Source organism: Procambarus clarkii, chromosome 49 (genome assembly GCF_040958095.1).
Source record: "Procambarus clarkii isolate CNS0578487 chromosome 49, FALCON_Pclarkii_2.0, whole genome shotgun sequence".
Lineage (NCBI taxonomy): Eukaryota > Metazoa > Arthropoda > Malacostraca > Decapoda > Cambaridae > Procambarus > Procambarus clarkii.
The window spans coordinates 15,619,267-15,632,523 of NC_091198.1; the positions used below are offsets into that span (position 1 = coordinate 15,619,267).

The window sequence follows — 13,257 nt, forward strand, 5'->3', positions numbered from 1 at the left end:
TATCTCTATGTAATGGAAAGTATTATGTATATATATATAATAAGAATATCTATTATCCTCTTAACTCCTTAAGGAGCGGCCATTACTTAGAGTGTACCATTGAAGAGATTACGTGATATTCAAATAGATGTCATTGAGGTGAGCCAATTATAGCAATCAAGCTTTCAGGTGTGAGTTATTAGCGATCGTGAGCTCAGATAACACACCTGGCTTCTTCGACCTGCCCGAGTGAGCTCCTTCAGGAGGAGGAGGAGTCCTGGTGGGCTCGGGTCTCCCCCCTTAAGCGCCTTCTCCCTCGGGCCGTTTCTGCCAAAAACCAATAAATAATATCGGGCTGCTTACTACTGTGTGGTCCAGAGGATTAGGGATTAGGGAGCCGGTCGGCCGAGCGGACAGCACGCTGGACTTATGATCCTGTGGTCCTGGGTTCGATCCCAGGCGCCGGCGAGAAACAATGGGCAGAGTTTCTTTCACCCTATGCCCCTGTTACCTAGCAGTAAAATAGGTACCTGGGTGTTAGTCAGCTGTCACGGGCTGCTTCCTGGGGGCGGAGGCCTGGTCGAGGACCGGGCCGCGGGGACACTAAAGCCCCGAAATCATCTAAAGATATAACTAAAGATAACTAAAGGGAGAGTGAGGGAATGTAGGAGGGTGAGTAAGGGCAGGAAGGAGAGGCTTCTTGCTTCCTTTTTCCCAGGGAGGTTGTCGGGGCTTAGCGTCCCCGCGGCCCGGTCCTCGACCAGGCCTCCTTTTTGTTACACACCCCCCGGAAAGCAGCCCATAGCAGCTAACTCCCAGGTACCTATTTCTAGGTGAACAGGAGCATTAGGGTGGAAGAAACTCTGCCCATTTCTTTCCGCCTCCGCCCAAACCCGGAACCTTACTACTACGAATCCCGAGCGCTGTCCACTCACTCGTCAGGCCCCGCAGGGTCGAATTACTGACCCTCCTCAGGATGCAACCCACAACAAGCTGACGCGCTCCCGGGTGCCTATATGCTGCTAGGTGAACAGATGCATTAGGTGATAGGCAGCACATCCAACCATTTCTGTCCTAGGCCGGGCTTCGAACCCGGAATTCCCGTTTGTGAGTCGGGGGCCGACCCCACGACTGTCCCACTGGGATAATAGCGCCACCCGGGTAGAAATGCTCGCTGGAGAATGCTCCAATGATCGTACCTAACAGGCCAATTGGGTGCCTTTAAGGAGGCCTGGTTCCCTGACCTGTCGTAATGGAGCAGTTTAAACCATCCAGGAGATCTGACAACGGCGCAGCCTCGCCCCGCCCACCTCCTCATAATATTTGTAGAAGGCGCCAAGTCTGCGACATAGCCCCGCCTTCCCTGCAGACTAGCCAATCAGCATGCGCGACGAGCTATCCGGTGGGCGGAACCTATCGCTACCAACCAATCGGAACCGACGTGGGTCTTGTAAAGCGAAGGGGGGGCGTATCCCGGCGGGAAGCGATCGCCAGAACGCGAGATTATTAGTTGTGAAGTGTTGGTTGTTGACATACCACGCGGTGTCTCAGTGCCTATGTGAGACACACTTAAAAGAAACTCTCCCACTCCCAAGCGTGGCCCTTTATCTCCGTCCAGGACTAAGTTCCCCGCGCGAAGTGCCTTCTTCAACAGAGACTAACGCCCTAACACTTCCCGTATCGCATTGCCGCGTTACTCCGGCCCCGAACGCTGCGGAATTCGCCCATAGAAAATTATCCAGTGTTCTCCCTCGTTCCGGATACCAAATGTTGTGTTAAGTTAACGGGAAATGACGGTAACAGGAGCGGCCATGATGCAGACAATGCAGCCCTGTTTCGTTGGTTATCCGTTCCAGGGTAAGTGGAGGCAAGGTCTCTTGTTCCCCGTTAACTGTTAATGCCTGACTTTATCTCCTCTTATCTCTTCTATCTCTCTTTCTTCCTCTTCCTAGCGGTCATCACACGCTAGACATAAGCTGTCTCTAAATTAACACTAAAAATATTTTCTGCGTTAAACTTATATATATATATATATATATATATATATATATATATATATATATATATATATATATATATATATATACCTGTCATAAAGATAATGACAAAATTCCAATCGGTTTCGGACAGCGGTGTTTAACAATCGCCTCGTTCGACAAAGTCAGATGTTTATACATGTCGAGAAAGCCAGCATTAAGTCCGCTATTATAAATAAAATGGCCTGTTAATACAACCCATGAATGATGAAGATTTGTATTTTCGTTGTAATTAAATTCTGAAATTACTGTCATCTTGTATAATCCCCTTAAAAGCAAAAGCAAAAAAAATTACCCCTTAAACCTAGAGTGATATCAAAAGAATTTTACTACAGGATATCATAAACATTATTAAAAGGATCTATGTGTTATCTTTCTAAATAACTTGAAGTGGAATTATTAGCAGACATCTTAAGAAGATATTGGTTATACATAATCCACATGTATAAGTGTTTGAATGAGGTTTAATATACATAATATGTGTTTGTGTGTGTATGGTATGTATTGTGTATGCAAGAATATTACATTAATCATAATATTCACAGTGCTTAGTATTTCTATTCCTATTTATTTTGTATTCAATATCCTGAATATATTTTATACAGTGTTGTAGCAAAAATTAATTATAATAATAAAGAATTTATTATTTAAAATTTATTTGTAATTTATTCATTCATAGAATTTATTTTTAAAATTCTCCTAGCGAATTATTGATGATAATTCAGTTATTCAAATGAACAAGTTTTGTAACTATAATTTATGAGAATAAAGGTTCCCTAAATTTTTATTGCTTCTCGTAGCAATAAATATAATAAAGTTAACATTATCACAGTTTGTGTACGTCAAAAAAATAATATTATGACAGGAAGTTTTCAACAAGCTACAAAAAATATATATGTGTACAATTGCTAATAAAGACTTGTAGCGATAATTAACTGTTAAAAGGGTCACACAGTCTTGATTACTAAGTCTTGTAGCCGTAGTTAATAACAATAAAGTGGTTACCCATGCACCGAGGCTACAGACAAAGTATACCACCGACATTGCTGAATTCTACCCAACAATTACTGGGGTAAATTCCCTGACCAAGATGGTATAATTGGTTCCTTCTAGACACTCGCAAGATGCTGACAAACACAGCCTCATTAATCATGGGACTACATGGAGTATGATGTAATTATGAGGTATGTGTATGTAGATGAGGAGACAACATACTCATCAATGAGCAGTTGGTGTGAGTACACATGCTGAGTGTTGTTATAGATTCAGCTACTCGGAACAAGTTCCAAGTAGCACGGGCTATGGTGAGCCCGTAACTTACCTGGCACAGGAGCGGGGCAAGTAGCACGGGCTATGGTGAGCCCGTAACTTACCTGGCACAGGAGCGGGGCAAGAAGCACGGGCTATGGTGAGCCCGTAACTTACTTGGCACAGGAGCGGGGCAAGAAGCACGGGCTATGGTGAGCCCGTAACTTACTTGGCACAGGAGCGGGGCAAGAAGCACGGGCTATGGTGAGCCCGTAACTTACTTGGCACAGGAGCGGGGCAAGAAGCACGGGCTATGGTGAGCCCGTAACTTACCTGGCACAGGAGCGGGGCAAGTAGCACGGGCTATGGTGAGCCCGTAACTTACTTGGCACAGGAGCGGGGCAAGAAGCACGGGCTATGGTGAGCCCGTAACTTACCTGGCACAGGAGCGGGGCAAGTAGCACGGGCTATGGTGAGCCCGTAACTTACTTGGCACAGGAGCGGGGCAAGTAGCACGGGCTATGGTGAGCCCGTAACTTACCTGGCACAGGAGCGGGGCAAGTAGCACGGGCTATGGTGAGCCCGTAACTTACCTGGCACAGGAGCGGGGCAAGTAGCACGGGCTATGGTGAGCCCGTAACTTACCTGGCACAGGAGCGGGGCAAGTAGCACGGGCTATGGTGAGCCCTCTGCATGCTGAGTGGGAATTAATCCTCTAGGAGGAACGGGGTGTGGGAGGAAAATTTGACAGACGTGAGTTATGTAGAGGGATACATATGAATTACAAAGTTTAGACACGTGATACATATTGTGGGAAGGAACCCATGAGACACAGGCTCAACAATCTGGAAGAAGACAATCAGGGTACAATCATGACCTGACAATATATATAGTTGGGTAATTAGAACTCGTTCATATTTGTTACGTTATGATATTTACAGAGTACAGAAGGTTACAGAATATCACCTTACATAAAGCTGTACCCAGGTTACATGGACTGTGAAAACAGCTAAGTCTTGTATTACCTGTAATATATATATATATATATATATATATATATATATATATATATATATATATATATATATATATATATATATATATATATATATATATATATATTCTCATTCTAAAAGTAATTTTATATTCATAGTTACAAACACATTTGATGGTTATTTTTTTGTTCGTGAATTATAAATTTGATTTGATTTGAGTGGTTGTAAATTTGAGAGGAAATGGGCTCAAAATATATGTGAGGGAGCCGGTGGCTGAGCGGACAGAACACTGGACACGTGATCTTGTGGTCCCGGGTTCGATCTCGGGCGACGGTAAGAAACAATGGGCAGAGTTTTTTTCCCACCCTGATGCCCTTGTTACCTAGCAGTAAATAGGTACCTGGGAGTTAGTCAGCTGTCAAAGGCCGCTTCCTGGGGGTGGAGGCCTAGTCGAGGACCGGGCCGCGGGGACATTAAAGCCTCGAAATCATCTCAAGATAACCTCAAGAAGATAACCTCCATGGATAGTCTCGAGTTATAGATATGTTCTACTTAAGTTCCTCTGAGATCATTCAGTATCCTGGCCTGGTTAGTAGATCGACGGTCAATTATCAGACCCGAGTTCGAAACTCCGTCTGTAGAAATGTATTTTTTCCCTACTGTATTGTAGATTGCATCATACGTGACATGGATGATAGGATGTATTTCTACCAAATTCCACAATGGGGGATCCAGGAAGGGTTTAAAGTCTCTGGTAGGTATCACTTAGCTTCTCTTGAGCTCCTTCCATATTGTGAGCACCCTGCAGGCCTGGTTCCTAGAGCGCCGAGCTCAGATTTTACACTCACGTGATTCACGTCTCATTTACGTTCATATTTACACGTTATCACGTAACATTACGTGCTAATTTTTCGTGTGACACACACACACACACACACACACACACACACACACACACACACACACACACACACACATATATATTATATACATAATATATCATCACGTGTTAATTTTCGTGATTTACACACACACACTTACATCCACACACGTTGATTGATGGTTGAGAGGCGGGACCAAAGAGCCAGAGCTCAACCCCCGCAAACACAACTAGGTGAGTACACACACTCACACACACATTATATATATATATATATATATATATATATATATATATATATATATATATATATATATATATATATATATATATATATATATACAAACGAACAGTGGCATCAGAGGGAGATCACGAATGCGTGTAATCTATTACACATTTCAACACGAATGTCAGTAATCTAATACCGAACCTTTTGTGCACCAACCGTGTGTTATAACACGACTGAATTGTGCCGTGCGTGAGGTCGACAGGGAACTCCGACAATCAGGAACCAGGCAGCCAACCAGCCATTGGATGATCCCACAGTTAGGAGAGTACGGTAGTGGTTCCCCAGGGCAGTTAACGAGGCAATTACAAGGGAGTGTCGTCGGGGGTCTCAGAGCTCGGGGATAGAACGATACATCCACTTTCAACAACAAATACACTGATAACAAAGACAGCTTCGCTGACAAGAACAGAGCAAAGGGGAAGAACATACATAGAGCAAGAACAAGCACAACAAGAAACCCGTAATTAAAGAACACAGCAAGAACAAGCAACGAGAGACCCGTAGAACATGAACCCCGTGGGTTCACTAAGAACCGCTGGAACAACATCGGGTTTGGTTCAGGGTTCAGGTTACCCCCTTGGTCACACTTTGATGGTTTAAGGGGGGTCCTGGGAGCCGCCCCAACCCTCCCCCATTAACTCCCCCCCACTCCCAATTATCCCCCTAACCCATTTGCTCCCCTCTTCGTCCTCTCTCTCCCCTACCTCTCTTTCTGTCCCTCGCTCTGTCTCATTTTCTCCGTCTCTCTCTCTCTCTCTTTCATTCTGTTTCGCTTTCATTCTGTAACTCTCTCTCTCTCTCTCTCTCTCTCTCTCTCTCTCTCTCTCTCTCTCTCTCTCTCATACCTCTAGTTATCGTAACTGAGTGATAAATGAACGATAGAAACTGCGTTTTCTCATTTACTCGGTTCCTTTGTGTGGATATTTAGTGATTTTGTTAGAAATTGGTCTATTTTCCTTGTCTTTCGCTCTTCCTATTCTTCTGTTCGTTCCCATTATTCTTACCTTTCTTCAATTCTTCTCACACCTGAATGTTCACCTAGTTGTGCGTGCGTTGGGCTCTGGCTCTTTGGACCCGCCTCTCAACTGTCAATCAATTTTTTTTCCACACACACACACCCAGGAAGCAACCCGTGACAGCTGTCTAACTCCCAGGTACCTATTTACTGCTAGGTAACAGGAGCATCAGGGTGAAAGAAACTCTGGCCATTTGTTTCTGCCCTCACTAGAGGATCGAACCCGGACGCTAGGATTACGAATCCCGAGCGCCAGACCAGGAGGTAGGCCTGGTTGAGGACCGGGCCGCGGGGTCGTTGAGCCCCGAAATCACTGCTAGGGAACCGTGCACTTAGTTACAACTGCATAGTTCCCAGTCAAGGGTCATAAATCTAACGGGTTTTCTAAATCAAACCTCTAAGCTCTAAGTCTCTAACCTCAAACCTCTAAGATAAATCTAGCCGTCAGCGCTGTCTGTCTCCTAGCCGTCAGCGCTGTCTGCCTCCTAGCTGTCAGCGCTGTCTGCCTCCTAGCTGTCAGGGCTGCCTGGCTCCTAGCCGTCAGGGCTGTCTGTCTCCTAGCTGTCAGCGCTGTCTGCCTCCTAGCCGTCAGCGCTGTCTGTCTCCTAGCCGTCAGCGCTGTCTGTCTCCTAGCTGTCAGCGCTGTCTGCCTCCTAGCCGTCAGGGCTGCCTGCCTCCTAGCCGTCAGCGCTGCCTGGCTCCTAGCTGTCAGCGCTGCCTGGCTCCTAGCCGTCAGCGCTGCCTGGCTTCTAGCCGTCAGCGCTGCCTGGCTCCTAGCCGTCAGCGCTGCCTGATTCCTAGCCGTCAGCGCTGCCTGGCTCCTAGCTGTCAGCGCTGCCTGTCTCCTAGCCGTCAGCGCTGCCTGGCTTCTAGCCGTCAGCGCTGCCTGGCTTCTAGCCGTCAGCGCTGCCTGATTCCTAGCCGTCAGCGCTGCCTGACTCCTAGCCGTCAGCGCTGCCTGGCTTCTAGCCGTCAGCGCTGCCTGATTCCTAGCCGTCAGCGCTGCCTGACTCCTAGCCGTCAGCGCTGCCTGGCTTCTAGCCGTCAGCGCTGCCTGATTCCTAGCCGTCAGCGCTGCCTGACTCCTAGCCGTCAGCGCTGTCTGCCTCCTAGCCGTCAGCGCTCCAATACATAAATGACTAAAAACGTAATGTGTGGAACAAAAAATATTGTGGCTATATATTGGGATTGAACCTGCGTCCCTGGCCTATCTAACCTAACATAACCAAGCCTAACATAACCGAACTTCACCAACACCGAACATCAAAAGAATTTTACTACAGGATATCATAAACATTATTAAAAGGATTTCTAATAAGCAATTACAAGAAACCGAGTTTAACATAGTTAATTTTCTGTCTATATTTGTTACTAATTAGCAGTTACCACGTGTTTATTTCATTTAGTATCCAGTAATTTATCTCGGATTAAATATATGTATTTCATCTGGTTATCCTGCTAAATGCCAGTTTTCAACTAGGACTAGTGAGAGTAATTTTGGCTATTATGTGGAACACGAATATAACATAAAGCCCATTAAAAATTGAATTAAAACACACACACACACACACACACACACACACACACACACACACACAAACACACACACACACACACACACACACACTGTGTATGTGTGTGTGTGTGTGTTTAACACACTTGAGCCCCTCCCTATATAAATAAAGGAATTTAATATTCAGAGTTGTTCAACTCGGATATATTGCTAAACACATAAATGGATTCCAAGCTGTTAGGATCGAATCTGAAAGAAGAAGTCAGAGGAGTGACCAAATATAGATTCGATACCCAATCCACATGCACAAAAAATATCCCATTAACGTAATGTATGAATTGAAAAAAAAAACAGTAGGAGCCGTAGGGAGGATTCGAACCTATGCTCTGGATGCTCCCAAGCACATGCCTCAGACCACTGCACCACAGCATGGTCAAGAAAGCAATAAAACCTGGGATTCAACGGAATCCTCTAGGGGGGGGGGGGGGTTGAAGCCAAAGTCGCGATTTTCATAAATTGACTTTCATATAATGATTTTCATATATTTTTCATATATTCTGGCTTTGGTTCAAGCTTCTCAACCAACCCAAATGTCCGAAAATTAAAAAAAAAACGACGTTTCGGCTCCTCTTGGACCTTTAACGAGTAATAATAATAATATTGATTGATCACAAGGATCGTGATCACTAGAATGCTGTGATCGAGGTGGGAAAATAAGTAGCCTAAGGGTAAAATCCTCAGGGGCCAGATTCACGAAGCAGTTACGCAAGCACTTACGAACTTGGGGCCAGATTTACGAAGCAGTTACGCAAGTACTTACGAACGTGTCCATCTTTCCTCAATCTTTGACGGCTTTGGTTACATTTATTAAACAGTTTACAAGCATGAAAACTTCCCAATCAACTGTTGTTATTGTTATAAACAGCCTCCTGGTGCTTCGGAGCTCATTAACTGTTTAATAATTGTAAACAAAGCCGCCAAAGATTGAGGAAAGATGGACAGGTTCGTAACTGCTTCGTGAATCTGGCCCCAGGTTGTACAGGAAGAGGTACCCATTCACTCACAGGTGTGGTATTTATAATATATTGAAGTATCGAGCAATGTAACTCGATCTAACTAATAACTAATAATTTAGCGCGCCTGACAGCTGGGTGGACAGCGCTTCGGATTCGTAGTCCTGAGGTTCCGGGTTCGATCCCCGGTGGAGGCGGAGACAAATGGGCAAAATGTTTCTTTCACCCTGATGCCTCGCCTGTTACTTAGCAGTAAATAGGTACCTGGGAGTTAGACAGCTGCTACGGGCTGCTTCCTAGGGATGTGTAACAAAAAGGAGGCCTGGTCGAGAACCGGGCCGAAGGGACGCTAAGACACGAAATCATCTCAAGATAACTTCAAGATATCATTTACATATATAAAACCACACAACTTCCGATATCAAAATATCACTTCGTTTTCGTTTGACGTAACCAAACTATAATGATTTGTGAAAATAAATTGATACAGGTAATACAACAGGTAATACAGGTAATAGATAATAATAAATTGATACACGATATACAAAATTAATTTATGTGTAAGAGTTACATAACTAAAATTGCCTAACCACCCTTTTAAAAAAAGTGAAGTTTAATATAGTTAATTTCTTTTGGGTATGTAAAAATTTTAACATCTGGTATAAATTTAGTATCAGAACATTTTCCTTAAAGTCTTAGAGAAAAATTAAATTTTTAAAACCATTACAACACATTTCCATATTAAATAACCAATAGCCAGATGCTTTAAGCCCTATTACAGCTTAAATAAAAAGTCTAATAGACTTTAAAAAGTCTAAAAGTCTAATTTAATTTACACTAAATAATTTAGTGTAAATTAAAAATATTGTCAAATGTCCCATCTAAGGAATCTTATCGATTTTGAAAACCTAAACAAGAAAAAACACAAATTTTGTCATTTTAGTCAAAGTAAAGTCGCTATCTTCAACATATTGCTGAAGATAGCAACTTCCTGTTAATTAGTTGCCTTTGATGGTAATCTCTACTCACAGAAGATATTTGAAAATTTAATTTGAATCTATGTAATCTGCCTTTGGTCCAAATTTTGCTAATGTAATACCTGGAATTGTTATGCCTATAATTCACATTATATGCCTATAATTCACATTATATGTTTTGGTAAAATTAAGTCTTTTTAAAATCGTCTATATTTTTAGGTTAACATTTGGGTTCAAGACTAAGAGCCACTCCTCAGTCTTAAACTCAAATATTAACGTAAATGTATAGACAATTTTAAAATTTTCAGTAACTATTTACATGTGGTAAAATTTGTTACTTGAATTCAAATGATTTAAACTCGAAATTTACTTATGAAACTCAAGAAAACTTAAGAAACAGCATTTCTCCATTAATCAAAATTTGTTTTGGTCAATTTCCTAATTCAGCTTATTGAAAACTTGCATTTACTGTACTTTTGTCTATGTTATTGAAGCTTTTGTTCTAAATTATTTAAGACTAATAGAACTAAAATCTTAATAGGGCTCATAGCGTCTGGTTATAAGTTATTTGATATAGATAAATTTGTTAAATTAAATGCTTTCCCATGAAAAGATTATATAAGATTTTTAAACATTTTAATCTGCTAAATTTTAATCAAATGTTAAAATGTTTAATCCCAAAAGATTTCCACTTCATAAAATCCCTTTTTTTCGAAGGATTAATTAAAATATTCGTAAATAAACCCATAATGTTTGGAAAATTGTTAACTAAAATCAATGTTTAGTGTGCTTTCATGCTAACAACTAGTATTTATTAAAATATGTAAGACCCGTCACCATTGATCCAATATGTTGTTGTGGTTGCTCCATATATGTAAATCCCGTCCTAATCACCCATTCAGACCTTGAAGTAATATTCACATGAGGTAAATAGGAGTCACTCATTAGTAAATATAACTCAGGAGAGAGTGAGAAAGGCTTTGTGTAAATTCCATATATAAATTTTCACAAATACATAAGTATGGTTTTTGTTCCAACATTATATCAAAGAATATGTCACATTATATCAAAGAATATGTCACATTATATCAAAGAATATGTCACATTATATCAAAGAATATGGCACATTATATCAAAGAATATGTCACATTATATCAAAGAATATGTCACATTATATCAAAGAATATGTCACATTATATCAAAGAATATGTCACATTATATCAAAGAATATGTCACATTATATCAAAGAATATGTCACATTATATCAAAGAATACGTCACATTATATCAAAGAATAACCATTACAGTGGTTTAACTGTTCTAACTACTACTACTACTACTGATAGAATAACTGATCTTAACAAGCTATAATCAATTCATATCGTTAGAATGAATCTCGAGTTGAACTCCTCACTCAAAATCTATCAAAATCCTCATAGATTTTGAGGATTGAGAAAATCCTCAAATCCTTGAAATCTTTGAAAATCCTCAAAATCCTTGAAAATCATCAATTACCTTGAGAAAAATCAGCAGAAGCTATAGGAAGGGTTCGAACCTGTACACTTGGTGCTCTCAAGCGCACACCCTAAACCACTGAACCACGACATGGTTAAATTACCTTATTTACAAACAAAGGGTTTTTAAGGTTTCTATAATATCTTACTTTTTTTTATAGACTTTATGTATTTTGGATTTTTTTTTTATATATTTCAAACTGATTTGTATAAATTGTTGAAATCTTATTTATAAATTTTTGCTAATTTTTTTTGTTGAGTATGTTGTTTATTTGTTTCAAAGAATTGTTGATGGAAATTGTATCAAAAACATTTTGATGATATTTGTCAAAATCAGCGATTCAATAAATAATATTTTTATTTGACATGTTGTTTTTGACAAATCTTTTATAGTTGTAATAAAATTATTTAAAAACAATATGTAATTAAAACCAAAATATAAATTGATTGTCTTTTCCAAAAAGACAATTCGAATTATCTACGGCAAACTACGCTCTTGAAACGGAGTAATTCTGTTGGCAGTAGGGGTTATCTTGAGATGATTTCGGGGCTTTTTAGTGTCCCCGCGGCCCGGTCCTCGACCAGGCCTCCACCCCCAGGAAGCAGCCCGTGACAGCTGACTAACACCCAGGTACCTATTTTACTGCTAGGTAATAGGGGCATAGGGTGAAAGAAACTCTGCCCATTGTTTCTCGCCGGCGCCTGGGATCGAACCCAGGACCACAGGATCACAAATTCAGCGTGCTGTCCGCTCGGCCGACCGGCTCCCCGGCATTGGTGGTGGAGGCATAGTTTCAGTATAACAACTTCTCTCCCACGTGTATGTGTGTGTATATATGTATATGTGTTGACAGATCCACACACTAGAAAGTGAAGGGACGACGACGTTTCGATCCGTCCTGGACCGAAACGTCGATTCTCAAGTCTCAACCGTTGAAACGATTCTCAAGTCGACTGGGAATGGTCCCAATCGACTTGAGAATCGACTTGATTCTCGATTGTGTTTATCGAGAATCGACAAATCACAATCGACTTGAGAATGGTCCAGGACGGACCGGAACGTCGTCGTCCCTTCACCTTCTAGTGTGTGGATTGGTTTTGCATCCCTTCGTGAATTTGTTCATTTGATGCATCAGGCTATTGTGATTTCTGTGTGTATTGTGTTATTGGTTGTGTTAGCGTGAGGGGGAAGGGGCTGTGTTGTAATTGTTTGTTGTGGTTGTTGACTCTGGGGAGTAGTAGAGTGTTTAGCTGTTTAATGTATATTTTAAGAAACGCTGTTTGGAAAGCAATTGGAATGAATAAACGATAGTTGATGTAACTGGGAGATTGATGTAGAAGAGATAGACTTACACTCTTGGGAAGTGTGCATATATAAATAAATATATATATATATATATATATATATATATATATATATATATATATATATATATATATATATATATATATATATTACTGATGGGGAGTACCAAAAGAAAATTTTGTGAGAACACCTGCGAAACATTCTTTCATAAAACAACTGTGGTGAAACATGTGTTTTGTCCGTTAATATCTATTAAAGGAATGCAGGTTGCTTCATGCAGGTCGGCGTTCAATCCCCGACCGTCCATAAGTGGTTAGGCACCATTCCTTTCCCTCCGTTCCATCCCAAATCCTTATCCTGACCCCTTCCCAGTGCTATATAGTCGTAATAACTTGGCGCTTTCTCCTGATAATTCCCCTCCATTCACCTCAACTTCCACAAATGCACTAAAAATGTTGATGTTAAGATTAAGAAGGTAGTAAAGAAGTGCAAT

The 13,257-nt window shown here is 41.3% G+C and overlaps 1 protein-coding gene across 1 annotated transcript in view; it reads left to right on the forward strand.

The window, feature by feature from the left end:
* Window positions 1–1,504: 1,504 nt before the first annotated feature.
* LOC123763329 (paired box protein Pax-7) overlaps window positions 1,505–13,257 on the forward strand; it is a 122,423-nt gene continuing 110,670 nt past the window's right edge. The window contains exon 1 of the mRNA XM_069303019.1: window positions 1,505–1,836. Coding sequence (XP_069159120.1) covers window positions 1,770–1,836 — 67 coding nt within the window. The 5' untranslated portion in view covers window positions 1,505–1,769. The remainder of the gene's footprint in view (window positions 1,837–13,257) is intronic.